Source organism: Microcaecilia unicolor, chromosome 1 (assembly GCF_901765095.1).
Source record: "Microcaecilia unicolor chromosome 1, aMicUni1.1, whole genome shotgun sequence".
Classification (NCBI taxonomy): domain Eukaryota; kingdom Metazoa; phylum Chordata; class Amphibia; order Gymnophiona; family Siphonopidae; genus Microcaecilia; species Microcaecilia unicolor.
In genome coordinates this window covers 517,034,661-517,058,099 of record NC_044031.1, presented here as the reverse complement: position 1 = coordinate 517,058,099, position 23,439 = coordinate 517,034,661, and the positions used below count along the sequence as shown (strand labels likewise).

At 43.2% G+C, this 23,439-nt stretch overlaps 1 protein-coding gene across 2 annotated transcripts in view; it reads right to left on the bottom strand.

Moving 5' to 3' along the window:
* Positions 1–4,086: 4,086 nt before the first annotated feature.
* The window catches only part of RDH10 (retinol dehydrogenase 10), a 42,373-nt gene continuing 23,020 nt past the window's right edge, over positions 4,087–23,439 (bottom strand). For both annotated transcript variants that reach the window (XM_030215578.1, XM_030215577.1), the window contains exons 3-6: positions 20,890–20,988; positions 8,665–8,810; positions 5,725–5,856; positions 4,087–5,590 (exon numbers count right to left, since the gene is read on the bottom strand). In XM_030215578.1, coding sequence (XP_030071438.1) covers positions 5,467–5,590; positions 5,725–5,856; positions 8,665–8,810; positions 20,890–20,988 — 501 coding nt within the window. In that variant the 3' untranslated portion in view covers positions 4,087–5,466. The remainder of the gene's footprint in view (positions 5,591–5,724; positions 5,857–8,664; positions 8,811–20,889; positions 20,989–23,439) is intronic.

The window sequence follows — 23,439 nt, the reverse complement described above, 5'->3', positions numbered from 1 at the left end:
GAGTCATCAGGTCCTGGAAGACAGAGTTATAAGGGAGGAGGGAGAGATGCCTCAAGTAACAAACAAATCGTTCAGGGTTACAAGGCCAGACCTGGAACAACCCTTTGGTACCTTGGAGAGCTGCCGATACAAAATATTCCTTTTCCTTATAAAAAGCAAACAGTCACCATTTCCAACTATTGCTCCTTCAGGTGGAGTAAAGGGTCTATAATGGACCAACATGCATTTACTAAGCAGCTCCTCAGTACCTCTCCACGGTTATCTCTCCCTACATTCCTCCTCAGGAATTCTGTTCATTAATCTGTACCCTTCTCCTCCACTGCTAACTCCAGACTGCACTATATGCCTGGAATAGACTTCCTAAACCAAAACATCAAGCTCCAATTCTGGTTGTCTTCAAATCTAGGGTAAAAGCACACCTTTTTGATGTTGTTTTTAACTCCTAAGCACCTGGCCAGTACCCATGTCTGTTTTATCATTCTCATTTTAGTAATTCCCTTGTGTGTCCTGATTAGATTATAAACTGTCGAGCAGGGACTGTCTCTTCACATTCAAGTGTACAGCACTGCGTACGTCTTGTAGCGCTATAGAAATGATAAGTAGTAGTAGTATTTTCTTGGGAGAGTCATAAGGTAGGGGACTCGCAAATGAGTGATCTTCTCCATACCGCTGTAGCGTCCTTAAACCCAGACAGCAGAGCTCTTTCCCCTACTAGAAAATATTGGAAATCTTCAAGTTGGGAGCTACTGCCAGAGTGAAGATTCCTTACTTTTGCAAAGAAGTGCAAGTCATTCTGCCCAGAGTTACTCTTCCTCATGAGAAGGAAAAATTCTGTGGCAAATTCACCCCTGTTGCTAATAAGAATGTGTCATAAAGTTGATACATGGAGATCTATGACATGAACATAATCTCAGGCTGCTTCTTTTTAAAATATAGCTGTTTGCAACATAAAACTCAGAGCCTGAGTTTTATGTTGCAAATGGCTGTATTTTCAAAAGAAGCAGAAATTTGAACATAAAGATAGATTAAAACAGGAAACACAAATTGGAAATTTAATAGTATTAGCCATGTTAGCAAATTATTCGGATAAAACTAATTGATGATAAAGTGAAATTATTATTGGTAAATAAATCTGGAGCAACTAATATTCCCCTAAAACAAGATTAATGTCTGCATTAGACTTATGTTCCTGAAGCACTGCACTTCTGTCTGTAGAAGATGTTTATATCTGAAAGCTTTATTCCATCTCTGTAAGAGCGAGCTTGAATAACCAGAGTTGGGGCCAGGTGGGGGTCCTTTCTATTGACAGGTTGGAGGCAACAGCTTTTCTTAAATATTGTGTTGATATTCCCACCAAGGAATCTGATAATATTTTGATCCTGAAGCAAATTTTTATATTAAGGAAGTTTTGTAGACAAAGTCTATTTTCTGACATATGCAGGACTACCCAAGCTCAGAGATAAGTAGCAACCAGCTCCAAAACTTTACCTTTCTAATAGGTATGTTGTTGGAAATCCAGCCCATTTAGAACCATTGTTTTTGGAGCATTTTGCTAATAGGTTACAATGGAACAAGGGGATCTATGGATGGAAAGAGAATTAGGTTCCATTACTATGCTCTGCTTTCTTTCTGCATGCATTCTCTTCATTACATAGGGGCTGACTTACAAAGTGCTTTGAAAATATGCCCCATCATAAAAAGGTCGAATATTTTTGTTAGATTGAATTGTTACTTAAGGTTTTTCACTTGCAAGTGTTCTAAATACCTGACAACAGAAAATATATTGTGCATGAATAAAGCAGCATGCACACAGTGATACTCTATAACCTCACAGGTGTAGTAAGGAAGGACATGAGGGTGAGATGACAGAAGTTGAAAAATATGAAGAAAGATAGGGATTAAGGAGAGGTAGAAAGAGAGAAATTTTCTGAACCTTTCAAAAGGCATATTATTGAATGCTTCAGGTGAGCCTTATATTTGAGATGATTCTTAAAGCTTGGCTTAAGTTTATTTTTTATGCAAACTAGATAAGTTGCATACTTGCCTGCTATCATATCCTGTCTCTATACATTTCAGTGGTCTACTGGCAGTCTAGGTGGTACTGGAACAACCTTTAAGGAAGGACTGGCCACAAGAAGGGGAAAAATAAGCTATACAAATCAGACATTTAATTTGGCAGGGGGAAGGGTGTTAAAACCACCAAGCAAAATATGCCACATTTGTTTTGGCTCTCATTTACTACAGATGTTCTGTAAAACATAGTCCAAGTTCTTAAAAAGGAAAATAGTAAAGTTTAGTACATTCAGAACCAAAAGACACTAAAGAATTGCCAGTGTTGAGCACCAATGAATTATCTGGAGTTCAATTTATGACATTAGAAAGCTGAAATAACACTTGTGAATAGAATTTCTATGACCTGAAGACAAATTATATTGTCTACTTTCATGACAAAGTAGGTGTGAAGCTTACTTAAACTAGCAGGATGAACCTCAAATAATTGCATCTGAGCAGTGGACAATTACAGGCAACTACAAAAAAAGTAATGCTGCTATTTGTTGACCTGTTTGTGCACTTAGCACCATCACAACCAAGGCTGGGATGCAGCACCATAAGCCTTTGTTTGCAACTATTCAAGATTTTCTTCTCTACACTAGAAATCCAGCGTTTGAAATTCCAGTTCTCACTCAGGAGCCTTGCAGTCTGACCACTAGGTGTCACTACTGTGCAAGGATCACAACTCCCCCTTCCCATGGGATAACCCAGGATGGAGGAGCTGTGTAAACCCAGTCCCTGCCTTATAGTACCAGCACTAATGCACCAATGCTCAGAAACAAAATAGGGCACTGGAGGCCATTAGCACCAGACAAGCGCCCATATTTGCTACCGCAGAAGGCTGAGAGCCGACAAGAGTGTGAAACGAACTTGCCGGCTCACAGCGCAATGAGCATGCAAATGCATGCTAATCGGGTCTCTTCCTATTCTTCCCCAATGCTCAACAGGCAGTGTGCCAAACAAGGGCAGCTCTTGCAGCTGGTGTTAGGGTTGTGTCGAGCCGTGGAGAGAAATGGGGAGACTGGTCTCAGAGATGGGGCCTGCTTAATTCTATTTTACATTCTAGCACAAGGAATGGGAATGGAACCCCCGGGACGAGACAGCAGCATTCCGGTGTTTTTCAACATATGGACAGTTGAAGAGAGAGGGTGGGACAGATACGGGAAGGGATGGGGGTTGTCTGTTCATAGGTTATAATACGATGGAGGAATCAGTAGATACGATGTGGTTTGGGATTATATTCTTACCTCCGTTTGTATCTTGAAATCATTTTCCCCAACTCACACGCGCATTCTCCTTTAAATTCAGCTCCCCTCTACATCCGCATGTGCCAGGCACCTGTTTTACTCCTTCCCTCCAGCACTCTGAGCATGCGCTCAACAGCTGTGCTTAAAACATAACTCTTGAGCACTCCCTATGAGCCCGCCTATATTTGCATCTCATTAGCACTGAGTATTAGGGAGTAGTTCAGACTTGCTGATCTGGTGGTATTTTTCCGGCGCTGTTTTGAACATCTGGCCCAGAGCTCTTTTTACACCTTATTTTAGAAAAAGTACTAACATTTGTGCTTCCAGTCACTTCTGCAATTCAGTTACAATTTGGGGGGGGGGGGGGGGGGGGGGGGGGTGGGGAAAGAGGTGACATGCTATTAATTGGTCAGTAAAGGGAAAGAAAGAATGTCAGTGTTTCACAGGAACAAGTGTGCAGAACTTTTTCAGCATATTAGTGATAGTTGTGATTGGCTAACAGAACCAGATGTTTTCAACAGGGAAGTCGCAATACATTATCAGCTCTCACCTACGTCAATGTGTATGAACTGGATAAGTCCCTCTATACAGAAAGTGCGTAAACATTTCATTACAGTGGAATTAGATGGTAAACACTTTCAAGAATATCTTCCTTTACAAACAGAAGACATCCCTATATAGTGAAGTCGATATTGCCCATGTAAAGAATTAAACCCCACCTCACTCAATTAAATGTAGAACATAAGCAGAATCTGAACACAAAGTGTGGGAATAAAAAAAGGCACTTTTTACTTTAAGGTGGCTCACTTTAATAACCCAGACACCAGTTATTTAATAAGACATGTAAAAAAAAAAAAAAATCACAATAGTTAAGAGAATTTACAAAGTGTAATGTATATATTTAGACAGAGGTAGAAATTCACTTTTACAATGTTTAATACAGATGTTATTGAATTCAAGGCACAATTTGTTTTGCTTTACAAAAATACTGTAAAAATGTCCTTGACTGTTCTACAGAATACTTGAAAACATGGTGCACTCTTTATATCCTTAAAGCTCCATATATGAAAAGCAGAGACTTCTCAGACATGGTTTCTTCACTAAGCAATGTGGGCGCAAACATTTAGAAGCAATAAGGACCACATATGCAAGCACTTCTTCCCACTTGTAATTCACATATAGAGAGGGGCTTTATATGCTGGAAGAGACAAAATTGGGCCATTCATGTAGGACTGGGCATAAGGTGTGAATCAGGACCTTCATCTCTTCTGCTAAGCTACTTCAATTTTTGGCAAGAGCCCAACTACAGAAATTCATCTTTCTCAGGGAAAGATGTAACCAACCATGGGTTTATGCAGCCCATTTAAAGATGAGCCTGCCTTCCTTGCAAGGTTAGGCTGAGCACTCTGCCATTAAAAGCTAACATAACATTCAAAAATAAATCGCAGATCTAGCCAAGTGGAATTCCAGCAGATGTAAAGCCAAGACATTTGACTAAACGCAAAGGGGGGATTTGACAATAAAAGCAAGACATTCCAAAATATTGTTATGATCGAGTGAGGAAGGGGTAAAGGAGAGGGAGGTATACAAATTCATAGGAATCCATGATGTACACAAAAAAAAAAAAGACACTAAAAAGTCATTGTTTTAGCAGTTCTACCAATTGTCCTTTGCACTTTTGGGTTATCAAATGAACAGCATTCATAATCAGTCCATGACTAATCAGGTCATCTATATTTGCTTCCATTGCATGAAACACTGCTAAAACATTTATTAGGGAGAACTAAAAACCTGATAGATCTTTCAGCAATGGCAGTCTGCAGAAACACAGTACATCTCTACAATAAGAGACTGGGCTAAGCTTACTGTATATACAGTAACTAAAAAAGGGAATAGTGGAGGCAGCTACATTTCACCTTCATTTACCTTATCACATTTCAAAGTACTCTAGTCAAATTTACAGTTTGTAAATAAAAGGGTTTTTTTTTGTTGTTTTTGGCTTTTTGTTTTTTTTTTCTTAAAGTTCCATACACAGGATTTAGGATCTAAGAGAATGCCACAGCAAACAAAGACTCGCATCGAACCGATGCAAAAGTGCACATCACACTTCAGTCAGAGGTTTTTGATCCTGGTCAGCTAATGAAGGCCAATCCACTCAACCCAGATGTTAAATTCCATTCTTTGCCTCATTATTATTCATAGCCTGCTTCCTCTGGGCGATGAAGGGGTACATACACTTGTCAGCACCCAAGAATCTGTACATGCACACAACCGCCTCGAAAGGCAGAATGCTGGGGAAACAGAAGGAAACCAGAAGGGGTTAATACAAAGCCAGCTTATTTTGCAATAATCACAAAAATAATGCACATGCATATTTGCTGGTCAACTGTTTGTGGAAAAGTGGAGGCAGAGAAAAATATATTACCTTTTCATGCAGGTCACCATGTACATCAAACGGGGAGTGGAAATCATGGGCTGGTCTGTGAGGATGGCTCGAATAGCCTGCTTCACACAGTAATCTGGCTTTAAGGGTGGCAGAAAAGGTTCAATTTCTTTCCTAGAAAAGAACATTCTTTTTTTAATAACAGTTCTTCAAAGAGAACAAGTAAAGACATCAAAGCCCATCTCCAGGATATTGTAATCCCCCTGGAATGAAGTTGCACAGACCAAAACACCCACCTGTCATCAACTTAAGAGATTAACTTGAAAGAAACACTTTTCACTGTAGAATATGCTAAAATGAACTCGCACACACATTTAGATCTATACTGCAATTCTTTAAATGAAAAGAAAAAAAAACCCTCAATGAAATCTGACAGGGAGGCTCACCATTAGAGGAAAAACAAACAAACCCAGACTCGCATCCTTTTCCTCTCTCCTGGAACAGAGGTTCACAGACCACAGGCTGTGGGCCTCTGGGCAATAGAGCATTTTCCCTGCCTTAAGTGGACTGGCTCAGACGGAGGTATACTTTTTTTTTTTTTTTTTTTTTACTTTTTATGGTAAGGATAGAATGGCTATTGCTGAATTGATGGCAGGGTTCAACCCCCCAACAAATGCAGTGGTAGGGGTATAAGGTGAAGAAGGGGGAAATGACGAGGTGGCACAGTATGAAGGAGAACACTACACATGCACACACCACCCCTACTGGCTTACCCACCATAGTCTCTCAAGGTGCAAACTCCAGGAGCGGGAGAGAAAAAGGGGGTGGGGGTGGGCAAGGAGGGCTGTCACCTTCCTAGCTTACTAGACACTATGGCTCAGATGATCAAAAGCAAACACGGGTGCCAGACTAGCGCCCATGTTTGCTTGTGTCCCAGGATCAGAGCCGGCGAGTGCATGCAACAATGCGCTTACCGGCTCTGAACACTAACAGCATGCAAATGCATGCTAAACAGGGGCATTAGTATTCCTCTCCAATGCTCAGCATGCCAAACTAGCACGCTGCTACTGCTGTAAACCCTATACCAGCTCAGAGCTGGTGTTAGGGTTTACAGGAACAAAGACAGGAGTGGGAACTGAACCAGGCTCTTCAAGAAGCAAACCGAAGACGTCCAATATTTGAAATATAATTTATTTGAGAGAAGACTCTACAAGGTACACTATTTCGGCACGAGAGGTGTCTTCTTCAGGAGTCTGGATGCTTTGTCCTGACAAGTAAGTGGACAAAGCGCTTAAGATGGAGTCTCTTGTGAGTAGCTTTGGTCTTGAGGAAGACTTTTCTAAGGTATTTAAAGATACGGCTGCTAAACATCGGTAGTTTGTTGCAAAAGTGTTAGGGTTTACAGATGATTGGGGAGGAATGGGGAGCCCGTCCAGCATGCATCTGCATTCTAGCAGGGCCCCCCCACCCCACCAAAGAACTGACCAAGCCCTCCACCACCCCAAATCTCCTCCAGACAGTGACACAGGGACTGGAGGTCCAGTGGACCTCCAGTCTCTCTGATGCCCCCCCCCCCCCCCCCCCCAGCCGACACAAGGGCATGGGGGGACTGGAGATCCACCGGATGCGGTGGCTCTCCAGCCCCTTTAACCCCCTCCTCACACCCAAAAATATTCCCTGGTGGCCCAGTGGGCTGCAAACCCAACACCCCCCCCCCATCTCCCGTACCTCCCCAATGAAGGACAGAGTAGTACACTCCCTTCTCTTCCAGCACCACTTCAAAATGGCAGCACTCTGTCCAATGCATCCTTGGATGCACCGGATGGGGCTTCACTACCATATAGGGAAGCCCCACCCAGCACATCCCAGGATGCACTGAGCAGGGCACTGCCATTTTGAAGGCAGCGCTGGAAGAGGAAGCAGTGTGTTACTTCCTCTTCCATCAGAGAAGCACGGGAGAGGGCCGCTACACCACCAGGTTGGTGGGGGTTGGGTTTGCAGCCCACTGGGCCACCAGGGAATTTATTTTTAGATGTGAGGGAGGCCAGTCCCATGTCGCTGTCTAGGGGGGGGGGGGGAGCTTGGGGGTGGCCACCAGGGCTGAAGCAATGGTGGGGGTTCAGGGGTTGAAAGGACCTCCATCTCCTGCATTTGACAGGTCCAGGCTTTTGACAGCCTGGACTTGTCAAATGAGTGTGGGAGGATTGTGCCTGAGAACATATTCAGGCACAATCCTCCCACACATTTACCCCTATGATCACAGCTAATAGCATACCTAAATTTGCATGCTATTAGCTCTGATTATAGGGGCTTTATAGACCCGCAATGTTCCAGCACTATTTTTAGAGTGCTGTTTGGAATAGTGTGGGACTTCTGATCATCTGGGTGTATGGGTTCTAGGAACCTGTCTTACGCACTCCCCCCTCCTTTCTGATATTTTAAATCAAGAAGAAAGGGCCAGACTCCAGAGAACGCCCACAAGCCTTCTGAAATTTGAAGTGTTTTTGTGGCGCTTCCCGTGAGAAGTTTAGGCACTCCTGTTTACACAACAGGAATTTTAGGTTGAAGTTTCACTTCATAATGCAGACTATGCATAATTTTAGAAATCTTTTTCAGACTGTCTGTTCTGGTGTAAGCAGTTGAAGTACCAGATTTCTTTATTCATACATTAGTAAGCTCACTATTAAATCTAAATAGCAGAGTTTCATATTAGATGATTTCAAAGGCTTGGATGAAAACCCACCCCAAAAACAAAGGTCCAATTTTTCAGATATTCATACTATAAAAAAATATATATAGCTGAACACTTGATATAATTAAGATTCCATTCTAAATCCATTATATCTAAAGGAAGGATCCAGAACGGATGTACATTATTTTTAAAAATATGCAAAGACCACAAGCTGCAAAGGACTCATTCCCTCCTCCCTCAGTGTGGCTATTGGACCAAGAGCCCCTTCTCTGCCGGGGTTACTTGCTGACCTGATTCTGCATCCACGGAACATGCCCGTGTCCACAAGGTAAGGGCACACCAGTGTCATTTTCACTCCATCCTTTTCAGCAGCTTTGAGTTCGTGACTTAGGGATTCATGAAAGCCCACAGCACCAAATTTACTAGCACAGTAATCCTGCAAAGGGAAGGAAGGAAAGATTATACTCAGAAAATCCAAATGGAATAGACACCAGAAGTAGAACAGACTGCTTCACTTTCTGCCTTCTGCTAAAGATCTACAAAGTTATAGGTGACCAATCATCTAATGAACAAAAAAACAACAAAGGTTTGGAAGAAAAAGGCACATTTGATGTGGTCTAGCATAGACTATTTTCAAAGCAACTAAAACAACAAAAAACATACACACACACACAAACAAAACAGCAAACTGAATACATTTATTTATTTGGATTTTGCTCACACCTTGTAGTAGCTCAAGGTGAGTTATATTCAGGTACACTGGCTATTAGCCACATCAATTTCAAAATACGTCCCCTCGCCCCTCAAAAGCAACCCTCCCAAGGCCTGTCTACGCTAAAATAAAAAGTGTTAATCCTCACCTGGGGGGGGGGGGGGGGCCCACAAGGAGTGCCCTTCTGAAGACTATTTATACAGAGTCTCTCTGCCCAACATCTGACAGCATACTGCTGATAAATCCTTCGGTGAACTTGCCATGCGATAGTATCTTCAATATCTAGCTTACTTTGAATTAAATGGCAATATTCAGCACCAGTTAACTGGGTAGGAGAAGCTCCTGGGAACAGTACAGTTCAGGGGGTGAAGAACTTTTGTGTAAGAAAGAAGAGCAGGACTTGAGTGTGATTGTATGCGATGATCTTAAGGTGGCTAAACAGGAGAAAAGAAGATGGTGAAAGTTAGAAGGATGCTTGGATGCATAGGGAGAGGAATGGTCAGTAGGAAAAACAAGGTAATGATGCCCCTTCTATAAGACTCTGGCAAGACCTCATTTAGAATATTGTGTACAATTCTGGAAACCGCACCTTCAAAAAGCGAATGCTACATACCTGTAGAAGGTATTCTCCGAGGACAGCAGGCTGATTGTTCTCACTGATGGGTGACGTCCACGGCAGCCCCTCCAATTGGAATCTTCACTAGCAAAATCCTTTGCTAGCCCTCGCGCCGATGCGCACCGCGCATGCGCGGCCGTCTTCCCGCCCGAAACCGGCTCGTGCTGGCCAGTCTCATATGTAGCAAGACGAAGGGAAGACAACTCCAAAGGGGAGGCGGGCGGGTTTGTGAGAACAATCAGCCTGCTGTCCTCGGAGAATACCTTCTACAGGTATGTAGCATTCGCTTTCTCCGAGGATAAGCAGGCTGCTTGTTCTCACTGATGGGGTATCCCTAGCCCCCAGGCTCACTCAAAACAACAACCATGGTCAATTGGGCCTCGCAACGGCGAGGACATAACTGAGATTGACCTAACAATTTATCTAACTAACTGAGAGTGCAGCCTGGAACAGAATAAACATGGACCTAGGGGGGTGGAGTTGGATTCTAAACCCCGAACAGATTCTGAAGCACTGACTGCCCGAACCGACTGTCGCATCGGGTATCCTGTTGCAGGCAGTAATGAGATGTGAATGTGTGGACAGATGACCACGTCGCAGCTTTGCAAATCTCTTCAATAGTGGCTGACTTCAAGTGGGCTACCGACGCTGCCATGGCTCTAACATTATGAGCCGTGACATGACCCTCAAGAGCCAGCCCAGCCTGGGCGTAAGTGAAGGAAATGCAATCTGCTAGCCAATTGGATATGGTGCGTTTCCCCACAGCCACTCCCCTCCTGTTGGGATCAAAAGAAACAAACAACTGGGCGGACTGTCTGTTGGGCTGTGTCCGCTCCAGATAGAAGGCCAATGCTCTCTTGCAGTCCAATGTGTGCAGCCGACGTTCAGCAGGGCAGGAATGAGGACGGGGAAAGAATGTTGGCAAGACAATTGACTGGTTCAGATGGAACTCCGACACAACCTTTGGCAAGAACTTAGGGTGAGTGCGGAGGACTACTCTGTTATGATGAAATTTGGTGTAAGGAGCCTGGGCTACCAGGGCCTGAAGCTCACTGACTCTACGAGCTGAAGTAACTGCCACCAAGAAAATGACCTTCCAGGTCAAGTACTTCAGATGGCAAGAATTCAGTGGCTCAAAAGGAGGTTTCATCAGCTGGGTGAGAACGACATTGAGATCCCATGACACTGTAGGAGGCTTGACAGGGGGCTTTGACAAAAGCAAACCTCTCATGAAGCGAACAACTAAAGGCTGTCCTGAGATCGGCTTACCTTCCACACGGTAATGGTATGCACTGATCGCACTAAGGTGAACCCTTACAGAGTTGGTCTTGAGACCAGACTCAGACAAGTGCAGAAGGTATTCAAGCAGGGTCTGTGTAGGACAAGAGCGAGGATCTAGGGCCTTGCTGTCACACCAGACGGCAAACCTCCTCCATAGAAAGTAGTAACTCCTCTTAGTGGAATCTTTCCTGGAAGCAAGCAAGATGCGGGAGACACCCTCTGACAGACCCAAAGAGGCAAAGTCTACGCTCTCAACATCCAGGCCTTGAGAGCCAGGGACCGGAGGTTGGGATGCAGAAGCGCCCCTTCGTCCTGTGTGATGAGGGTCGGAAAACACTCCAATCTCCACGGTTCTTCGGAGGACAACTCCAGAAGAAGAGGGAACCAGATCTGACGCGGCCAAAAAGGAGCAATCAGAATCATGGTGCCTCGGTCTTGCTTGAGTTTCAACAAAGTCTTCCCCACCAGAGGTATGGGAGGATAAGCATACAGCAGACCCTCCCCCCAGTCCATCCAGGAGGAAGGCATCCGATGCCAGTCTGCCATGGGCCTGAAGCCTGGAACAGAACTGAGGGACTTTGTGGTTGGCTCGAGATGCGAAGAGATCTACCAAGGGGGTGCCCCACACCTGGAAGATCTGTCGCACTACACGGGAATTGAGCGACCACTCATGAGGTTGCATAATCCTGCTCAACCTGTCGGCCAGACTGTTGTTTACGCCTGCCAGATATGTGGCTTGGAGCACCATGCCGTGACGGCGAGCCCAGAGCCACATGCTGACAGCTTCCTGACACAGGGGGCGAGATCCGGTGCCCCCCTACTTGTTGATGTAATACAACCTGGTTGTCTGTCTGAATTTGGATAATTTGGTGGGACAGCCGATCTCTGAAAGCCTTCAGAGCGTTCCAGACCGCTCGTAACTCCAGAAGATTGATCTGCAGATCGCGTTCCTGGAGGGACCAGCTTCCTTGGGTGTGAAGCCCATCGACATGAGCTCCCCACCCCAGGAGAGACGCATCCGTGGTCAGCACTTTTTGTGGCTGAGGAATTTGGAAAGGACGTCCCAGAGTCAAATTGGACCAAATCGTCCACCAATACAGGGATTTGAGAAAACTCGTGGACAGGTGGATCACGTCTTCTAGATCCCCAGCAGCCTGAAACCACTGGGAAGCTAGGGTCCATTGGGCATATCTCATGTGAAGGCGGGCCATGGGAGTCACATGAACTGTGGAGGCCATGTGGCCCAGCAATCTCAACATCTGCCGAGCTGTGATCTGCTTGGACGCTCGCACCCGCGAGACAAGGGACAAGTTGTTGGCTCTCGTCTCTGGGAGATAGGCGCGAGCCATCCGAGAATCCAGCAGAGCTCCTATGAATTCGAGGTTCTGCACTGGGAGAAGATGGGACTTTGGATAATTTATCACAAACCCCAGTAGCTCCAGGAGGCGAATAGTCATCTGCATGGACTGTAGAGCTCCTGCCTCGGATGTGTTCTTCACCAGCCAATCGTCGAGATATGGGAACACGTGTACCCCCAGCCTGCGAAGTGCCGCTGCTACTACAGCCAAGCACTTCGTGAACACTCTGGCGCAGAGGCGAGCCCAAAGAGTAGCACACAGTACTGGAAGTGATGTGTGCCCAGCTGAAATCGCAGATACTGTCTGTGAGCTGGCAGTATCGGGATGTGTGTGTAGGCGTCCTTCAAGTCCAGAGAGCATAGCCAATCGTTTTCCTGAATCATGGGGAGAAGGGTGCCCAGGGAAAGCATCCTGAACTTTTCTTTGACCAGATATTTGTTCAGGGCCCTTAGGTCTAGGATGGGACGCATCCCCCCCGTTTTCTTTTCCACAAGGAAGTACCTGGAATAGAATCCCAGCCATTCTTGCCCGGATGGCACGGGCTCGACCGCATTGGCGCCGAGAAGGGCGGAGAGTTCCTCTGCAAGTACCTGCTTGTGCTGGAAGACTGAGCTCCCGGTGGGCAATTTGGAGGCTTGGAGGCCAAATTGAGGGTGTATCCTTGCCGGACTATTTGGAGAACCCACTGATCGGAGGTTATGAGAGGCCACCTTTGGTGAAAAGCTTTCAACCTCCCTCCGACCGGCAGGTCGCCCGGCACTGACACTTGGATGTCGGCTATGCTCTGCTGGAGCCAGTCAAAAGCTGGCCGGCACGAGCCGGTTTCGGGCGGGAAGATGGCCGCGCATGCGCGGTGCGCATCGGCGCGCAAGGGCTAGCAAAGGATTTTGCTAGTGAAGATTCCGATTGGAGGGGCTGCCGTGGACGTCACCCATCAGTGAGAACAAGCAGCCTGCTTGTCCTCGGAGAAAGATATAAACAGGATGGAATTGGTTCCGAAGGTGGCTACTAAAATGGTCAGTAGTCCTAGTCATAAAACATATGGGGACAAAGACTGCAATAAGTATACTTTGAAAGAATGGTGGGAGAGGGGAGATATGATACAGACATTTAAATACCTATGTGGCATGAATGCACAGCAGGCAAATCTTTCAATTGAAAGGAAGCTCTGGAATCAGGGGCATAGGATAAAGGTGAAAGGGGATAGACTTAGAAGTAACCTGAGGAAATGCTTCACGATGGTGGTGAATTAGTGGAATTGCCTCCCGGTGGAGGTGGTGGGGATGAAAACTATCTAAATTTAAGGAAGTCTGTGACAAGTACATAGGATTTCTATGGGAGTGAAAGGGAAAGCAGAATGCAGATGGGCAGACTGGATAAGCCATATGGTCTTTATCTGCCTTTATTTTTCTAAGTCACTATATTAACTAGCACAGACTGGGTCCCCACAGAATATCAGTGGCAGATAACTGGATAGTACCAATGAATATCCTGTGTGACTGCTGTAGCATTGTCCATTTAGTGCCTGGGTGGTTTGGGGTCAGGGTAGAGTAGGTCATCTGGGTGCTCACCGTACCAAGATAACTATCTGGTTAACTTAGGACCAGCAAAGTGGATGTCTTAAGTTAATGGCTGGTGGTACCTAGATAGTTACCCAAATAAATATTGATGGCATCCAGATAACTCCCAGCAGCCACCCTAGACCTGGATATTCAGTGCCAGTATTCAAATAGGGACTGGTACTGCATATATCTGGGTCTAAAGAAATGCTGCCTGCTGCCAGCAGAACACTGGCCTCAAGTCTAGCATGATCCAATTTAAAGAAAAAATTGGAAAATCTGGGTTTAAGTTATTCTTCAGCACCAGTATCATACAGGTAAGTACACTGACAAAGCATAAAAATGAGAAGGCAGCTGAAGAGGTTGTCCGCTTACTCAGCACCCGAAATTCAGACAGAGACAGCAGAAATAAGGGTGTGTTAATACTGTAGATGGCAGAACAAGACCAATGGAACCAGTCTGCCCCATTTGTATCACACTGCAGAACCTAGCACAACTGCTAATCATAGAATTTGAACATCTGGATAAAAAGGAGTAATGTCCTACAAGTCAGGTTTTGTTTTCTTCCTCATTGGTTCTCTACCATCCAGAGCAGATGATCATACAAGACCCATAATTCAACACTTAGTCCACAAAATCTCACCACTAAGTTTTATAAGATGAATAGCTGAATTCTTGAAGAAATATTTCTCTGATACTTTGCTAATACCTTCTGATAGCCACCTATTGGTGACTAAAATTATGTTTCCTTTATAAATCTTCCTTATCAGAGAAAAGAGATGTAAGTTTAACTGACATTTTGGAAAATTCAGAAGTTATAGATAGAGTTATGTTATTAGTGACTTTCGTCTTTGATTTAGATAGGAACAATGTTTTGAAATTGTATTTCCGATACATGGTTGATAGTTTTTTGGGTTCAAAGATGCATATATTTCCTGACACATCAAGGGAATCGCAGACTGGGAGGTGTGAAGTCTTGGCTTTTAAGCCAGGAATCATTGCTCTAGGTGGGACCTTCCTAGCGCGATTCCCTTGTAAGTGTTTTATTTCCTTATTACTTATTTGTTTGAACCTAAGAAATTATGTTTAAATCTTTTTATTAAAGAGTATGAAAAATACAACAAAGAACCAATGATATTTTGAAGATACAATATGTGATACAGAATGTTGAATTCTCAATAAACATGCTATATAAAATTACATATCTTGTCTCCTTTGGAAGTCTTTAAGTTTTAATCTATTTATTGACTTATTATATGAAATCTGTATACTTAATGCTCGGCAGGTAGCCTTACTGATACCACAGACAACTTGTAGACCTTCCACATACATCAAATCATTTTCTTCTTTTATCCCTAGACCCCCCCCCTCCCCCCTCCCTCCCTTCCTGGTGGTTTTAATGTTCAACAGATTTTATGGATGATACTGCAAAGAAGACTCTGTTATCCTGGTGCTTATACAGAACTGCAGAATATAGCAACAAACTCTGTTTCAACCATGTGATGCATCTCGTTTCAAACCAAAAAAAAAAAAAAAACCAGACATGACCGCCTATAGTCGGTTCAGAATAAAACTTCTCGCCCTGGGTGCCAGGGACTGGATATAGGGTTCCCAGATCCTCAAGAATGCCTTCTTCCCCTTAGGGGAGGATCCCACCTCTCTCCTCTCCATCATCAGCAATTCATATAATCTATTTCTCCAATGCCAATACGCCGGCGGGTCAGAGTGTACCCAGGCCTGCAAAATCAGTTTCTTACCTACTAAACTGGCTTTCCTGATGAATTGCCTGGCTCCCCCCGTGTGCGAGACAAAAAGCTCATATTGATCCAAAAGGAGACCCTGCGGAGTAAGTGGGACCTTATTCTTTAATACCAACTCTAGAAATCCCACAATTTGCCTCCAATAATTCTGGATTTTGTAACACTCCCAAAGGTAATGGAATAGTGTGCCTTCCCTCTGCCCGCACTTAGTGCATAAAGGATCAATTCCTCCTCCGAATTTAGATAGTTGCTGCTTTGACATGTATGCTTTGAACCTAAGAAATTAAAAGAGTTTGTGGAAACAGATGAAGAATGCTCTGCAGCAACTTCCTTCAGTTACCACTGTACCGGCTGCAATAACCGATTAACCTTCCTCCCTCAGAAAATGTGAAGTGTAAGATTAACCATTTTGAGTTTTTCTTATTTTCTTTAAGATTGTTTTCCTGATCTTGGATTTTCCAATTATGGACAATTATGTAAATATATATTGTTGAGAGAAAATGTTTTCCTTTTTATATTAATTTCTGTATTTCCTTACATTTATGTGATAAATGTGAATGTAATTAAGTAAAATGATAAATAAAATAAAAAAAAATAAGATGAATAGCTACAAAAAGTGAAGTCACTGTATCTACATTCAGCCTTTTTATTTCTCCCTGGCTTTGCTGGCAGTATGTCACCACCCCAACCCAGCTGTTTCCTTTGGTGAATTTTAGCCTGTTGGTACCAATCCAACAGCCCCATTGCTTGTTGTATTATTCCTTAATTCACCCTTTATTATTCTGCACTCTCCCTGCTTCTGCCCTACAGTAAAGTGGTGGAATGTGTATTTATTTTATTGCATTTGAATCCCACATTTTCCCACCTCTTTGCAGGCTCAATGTGGCTTACATTACATCATGAGTATTGGAAATACATAAGAAAATAAACAATTAGTATTGCATAAGGATCTTGGTAACATGATAGTGAGAGAGCATGATATTCATATAACAAGCAAATATCGTAAGGCAATTCTGGTTATATGTGTAGGATTCACATTTGTTGGTTTTTGTGGTATACCTTGTTAAAGAGATGGGTCTTCAGTAGTTTGCGGAAGTTGGTTAGTTCGTAGATCGTTTTTAAGTTGCGCGGCAGCGTGTTCCAGAATTGTGTACTCAAGTAGGAAAAGGTTGATGCATGCGTTAGTTTGTATTTTAGACCTTTGCAGTTGGGGAAGTGAAGATTTAAGAAATGTGCGGGATGATATTTTAGCATTCCTGGGTGGTAGGTCTATCAGGTCTGACATGTAGGCTGAGGCATCTCACGAATGATTTTGTGAACCAGGGTACATATTTTGAACGTGATGCATTCTTTGAGTGATAGCCAGTGTAGCTTTTCTCGTAGGGGTTTAGCACTTCCATATTTTGTTTTACCGAATACGAGTCTAGCTGCTGTGTTCTGGGCTGTCTGAAGTTTTTTGATTATTTGCTCTTTGCAGCCAGCATAGAGTGCATTGCAATAGTCTAGGTGGCTGAGTACCATTGATTGTACCAGGTTACGAAAGACGGCTCTTGGGAAGAAAGGTATTATTATGGATTAAGAACTGGTTGAAAGATAGGAAGCAGAGAGTAGGATTGCGTGGCCAGTATTCTCAGTGGAGGAGGGTAGTTAGTGGGGTCCCGCAGGGGTCTGTGCTGGGTCCGTTGCTTTTTAATGTATTTAAAAATGACCTAGAGATGGGAATAACTAGTGAGGTAATTAAATTCGCCGATGACACAAAATTATTCAGGGTCGTCAAGTCGCAGGAGGAATGTGAACGATTACAGGAGGACCTTGCGAGACTGGGAGAATGGGCGTGCAAGTGGCAGATGAAGTTCAATGTTGACAAGTGCAAAGTGATGCATGTGGGTAAGAGGAACCCGAATTATAGCTACGTCTTGCAAGGTTCCGCGTTAGGAGTTACGGATCAAGAAAGGGATCTGGGTGTCGTCGTCGATGATACGCTGAAACCTTCTGCTCAGTGTGCTGCTGCGGCTAGGAAAGCGAATAGAATGTTGGGTGTTATTAGGAAGGGTATGGAGTCCAGGTGTGCGGATGTTATAATGCCGTTGTATCGCTCCATGGTGCGACCGCACCTGGAGTATTGTGTTCAGTACTGGTCTCCGTATCTCAAAAAAGATATAGTAGAATTGGAAAAGGTACAGCGAAGGGCGACGAAAATGATAGTGGGGATGGGACGACTTTCCTATGAAGACAGGCTGAGAAGGCTAGGGCTTTTCAGCTTGGAGAAGAGACGGCTGAGGGGAGATATGATAGAAGTGTATAAAATAATGAGTGGAATGGATCGGGTGGATGTGAAGCGACTGTTCACGCTATCCAAAAATACTAGGACTAGAGGGCATGAGTTGAAGCTACAGTGTGGTAAATTTAAAACGAATCGGAGAAAATTTTTCTTCACCCAACGTGTAATTAGACTCTGGAATTCGTTGCCGGAGAACGTGGTACGGGCGGTTAGCTTGACGGAGTTTAAAAAGGGGTTAGATAGATTCCTAAAGGACAAGTCCATAGACCGCTATTAAATGGACTTGGAAAAATTCCGCATTTTTAGGTATAACTTGTCTGGAATGTTTTTACGTTTGGGGAGCGTGCCAGGTGCCCTTGACCTGGATTGGCCACTGTCGGTGACAGGATGCTGGGCTAGATGGACCTTTGGTCTTTCCCAGTATGGCACTACTTATGTACTTTTTAGTTTCCACATCAAGTGGAACATCTTCTTGGTTGTATTTTTTTGCGTGATTCTCAAGTGTTAGGTGGCGATCAATGGTAAGTCCAAGAATTTTTAGGGTGTCTGAAATTGGGAGATTCAGTTTTGGTGTGTTGATGGTTGTGAATTTGTTCATGTTGTGTTGAGAGGTGAGTATTAGGCATTGGGTTTTTTCTGCATTGAGTTTCAGCTGGAATGCATCCGCCCATGAATGCATTCAAAAATGTGAGATCAAAGACCCTTAGGATTAGTCAATCCATTTCACCTAACTCCTGCAGGAACTTCACAGATCCTAGCTGATTCCTAGCCTGGAAACCAGCGTAACAATGTAAAAGAAGATGACTGGGAGAGTTGTCCTTTCTGTATATTCACAGTTGCTGGTTTCTTGCAATTCCCAAACAGCTACCAAACATACTTCCCACAGGATCTGGAATATCCAGTGGAAAAAGCCACTCCCTCTTTCTACTGACACTGACAGTTGACTACAGACTAGTCAATTCCCTCCTCCAGTCTGCCAATCATTGCTTCATCTCCCCACCTTGCCAGCAGAAGAGTAGCATGTCATGCCACATCCATCTCCTCCAGCCATCTTGCTCAGACTCATGATTTGAGCTGCATAGGCAACTGTAGCCCATTTCCATCCTCCCTGCATCATATCCATACTGTTCAAACCTGGTCTAGCCTATCAGTAGAGCGTATGAAGCACTGCTCTGTTTTGACAGGAAAGATAAAGGAGGGGAAGAGGACAGGTAACAAAACAGTTTGAGAGAAAAACTGAAGGAGGGATGTAGGAGGGACAAAAAGCCTCCTAAATGAAGAGGAAGAACAGTAAAAGGGATTAGCCAGTCAAGAGAAGTGACACAGATAGGAGGGAACACTTTCCCTTGCACACCCTCACCAAAATAAATAAACTGTTGGGGGGGGGGGACAAGAAGGAAAGGGAAAAATACTATAGGTAATCTGAAGCAGAGAAAAGAATGAGAACAAAAAAAGCACATAATATTCTGACACAAAACACTGATTTTTAACAGATGTAGATTAGCTTTGCTTATTAAATGTAATGCACATGTACCAAAGAATAAAAAAAAAGAGTGGCCACAGAATTGTCTCAACTTGCCACAGTTTTTTCCTCTGAGCTGCTGCAATAAACTGGGTGATCTGAATATACTGTTGAGGAAGAGTAAAGAGATTTTAAACTAAACCAGATTTTAATTCTTTGCAGGACCCACAATACAAATCTGTGGGATCTGGTTTAAAGCACAAGTTCAAAGCAGTAGGAAAAACTACCAAACATATGAAGAATGTTCTGCATCTACAGTTTAACGTTGTTGGATGCCACTATACATTTTGGGGGTTGTCCAGAAAGGATATCTTAACAAAATAAAACTATGTTTTCACTCAAGACTGGCCAACTGGTTCTCACTGACAGCAAATAGGCAGTTTTCAGGATGACCTAAATAAAACCAAAGTGACCATATTAGAGATACATGTTAATTTTCAGCAGCCATTTACTTGGCTAACTGGGTTGCCTGGAAACTGCCCATCCTTTCCTGAAGTACAATTACAAGCCAGGAGTAACCCACTGGTGGCCCTTCTGGAACAGGGTAGACAGGTCTGCAATAGTGGAGCAATTTTCCCTCTAGCCTTGTCTTGAGGACCATAAAATACTAAGAATATGGTTTCATTAGCACCCCTTAAATAATTTTGTACGTAATTTGTAGGTTAAATGTTAAAGAAAAAAAAAAAAAAAAAAGACGACTTTACTAGACTGTCCATTCTATGGGTTCTAGGCAGTTAGAAACAAATGACCTAACAGGCACTAAAAAAAAAAAAAAAAAAATTCCATAACATGGAAATCAAAGCGACATGGCTCAGTGAAGCACTCGATTGATGATATGCTTCTGATTAGGAAAGAGCACTGAAACAAACAATGGTCTTCAGATTATCAGTCTCCCTGTGTTCTCACCAGAATTAATACAATTTGGAGCCAGATTTCAGTCTGCTGAGCAATGCGCATCATTCTACCCCATTCCAAAATATTCCACATTGTTCCTAATTATTATTATTTATTGCACTTGTATCCCACATTTTCCCACCTATATGCAGGCTCAATGTGGCTTACAAAGACCTGTTATGGCATCGCCATTCCAGGGTAAAAAGGTACAATTGGTGTTACAAAGAGATCAAGGATGACAAAAATGAGCTACTGCACTATTTTTTAGTAAATGAAGCAACGGAAATCTGTTTTTGGCTGATGGAAGTTTGTTAACCATGGAAGGTGCTGCACATTTTGGAAATTCTTAATGTGATATGCGACTACCTTACTATGTTCAAAATTAACAAAAAAGTGTTTGTACCACTTAAGCTAAAATACGTAGAAAGAAACCAAACTGCCAGTTCCTTAGTGCTGTTTAAAAGGTGAACAAAGCAAAATGTTAGATGGCATCTCACACAAACAGAATTCTTATACGAGTTTGAAAACAAACCTCTACTCCAGCAGTACTGAACAATCCCAGGGAGCTGGCAACTGTGACAATATGCCCATGATTCAACTCCAGCATCTTGGGAAGGAAAGCTTTGGTGGTCTGCAAACAAACAGAGTACATGTCAGAGGATTAGATACTTAATACTAAAATTCACAAGGACCTGCCAGAAGGAAGTAGACATAAATGTACAGCACAAACTGCTCATCAGAAATGCTTTCATGTGTACAACAGTGCCTTTAAAGTTTCAGCAATGCCTTACTGAGGCAGCAGGAGCAGCCAAGGTGCTAACTACACTTGTCACCTTCCAAATCACTAGAAATCATGCACATGAAATACCTAACCTAGGGGCTGATACTCAAAGCCAGCCACAAAAGTGCATAATGCAAAAGAAGCACAGAAAATTAGCAAAGCAATGCTCAGAAGAAATATGCAAATGATATACATACTTAATTTGCGCTAACAAACGAAACAAACAGGACACTGCATAAAGGTTCTGTAGTAAGTGCAGCTCTTGTGCTCATGCCCAAACCCAGACGGGCAAGCACACATCAGTGCTGTTCTCTTGAGCTTTTAAATATAATCCTTTCAAAAAAAACATTTGTACTAAATTTTTAGATATAAAACAAAAAACATTGAAAAGATGACAGCTTTCAAAGGTAACCCCTTAAGGGCTCCTTTTACAAAGCCACACTAGCAATTAGTGGTGCTCCAAATGTGATGAAGCCCATTCAATGCCTATGGGCTTCATCGCATTTGGCACACAGTAATCACTACCACAGCTTTGTAAAAGGAGCCCTTAAATCTTTCAACAGCTCATATTTAAGTGCAGAAAAACAGGCACCAATGCATGCTTTCACTTTCAGTTATTTCACTGGCATTAAAAAAAAAACACCCTGAGAAAAACTGTGTTAAAGCTCCAACTGAACCAGCTTTTAAAGAGTCTAAATAAAAATGGTGACAAAAATTAAACTTTCAAACAACTCCAACTTCTGCAAAGACACACACCAACTGTGGACAAAGTTTTGCCAGTAAAGATGTGTCAAAGTGCTATTTGTGTCTCACCTTGTAATGGCGTTTTCTTTAACACTATTTTTCTCTGGGGGGGTTTTATGCCGGTGAAGTAGCCTTACCCTGACACTACTACTACTTATCATTTCTAAAGCGCTACTAGACATACGCAGCAGCAAGTCCTACCAAACATTCTTCTGTTTCACGGGAGTGGAGGAAAGAGTTCCGAGCCTTTTTCCCCCTGGGGATTTTTTGTACTCCACTGAACAGATCTGATTACTATAACATTGTCAGTTTTTTGTGCAGAAAGAGTTTTTAGTATACTGTGATTATTTCATCTTTCTTCCTCTGTATTGACTTTGTACAACAAAATTACATTTTTGGTTTCAGCCATCATTTCCTTCTGTGCACTGCAGTACTTTCATTTGTGCATTAGGAAGAAATGCTTACTGATCTCATTAACATCCATTTAAATCAATTTCAATACAATTTGCAGCCATCTAAACTGCACACTAACTCCTAAACTCAAGCCCTTTGAGCATGTGGCGCAGAATAATATGTGCACATATCAGACACTAATTGCTTTTTGCCACTGGCATTAGTTTTGAGCATAAGCCCCCCCCCCCCCCCTTATGACAGTGTGACAGAACAGTGTGTTTTAAGCCTGTAAAACTTCCTTTATTAATTCTTGAAGTGCATTTCTCTAATTTGGCCAGCAGGTGGTGCTTGTTATGTTTTAAGCTGTTACAAAGAACTGACCTTTCTTTGAGTTAGCACACAGATAAAGGAAATGCCTATAGTGATGTAACCAGCTTTCTTTTAAAACTTGTTAACTGGCTGTTTCAGCCCAGAAGAAAAGAGAAAGCTCTTTGCTTAAGCCCTGTAAAACAGTTCTATTTGATAACTAGTGAGTAGCTATATGTCCTGATCTCTCCAGGTACTTTCTAGAAAGTAAACAGATGTTTAGTTTTCTAATTGATCCATTTTTCAGTTACTTGATACTGTTTGCTGATTGCACTTCTTTTGTCTACTGTTCCAATAATTTTATGGCAATAAACAATTGTTTGTTCGCCCTGTCTGGACTGATAAAGAATCCTGGTGGTTTGTGTGTTGGCTCTGTGACTGCTTTCTGGGAACTGTGGGACCGCTGGGAGTGTGGCCTCCAGTAACCTAGAAATCACTGGGGATAATTTGAGAGTGAGAGACTCGCTCAGAGGCAGCTGTGACCCAGTTGCTGGGAGGAGGGTACTAGTGCAGAACACCAGCAGCAGGTGCAAGCAGACCTGAGCAGTGCTGGGGATAGATCCTTTAAGTGGCCGCGGGGTAACCCCAGGCGGGTGGCTAGGTGTTTCATGACAGAGTTTACATCAATAATAGCCTAATAAACATGTTAATGAAGCACGTAATCATTAGGAATGGTTTGTACCTATCTTTCTCAGGCATGTTGTGCAAAAAGGCTTTAGCATCGCATGCTTAATGTTCACATCACCTTTCACAAACAGAATGTGGAAGACAACTTGCTTGCCTATCACTTTAGGGCAG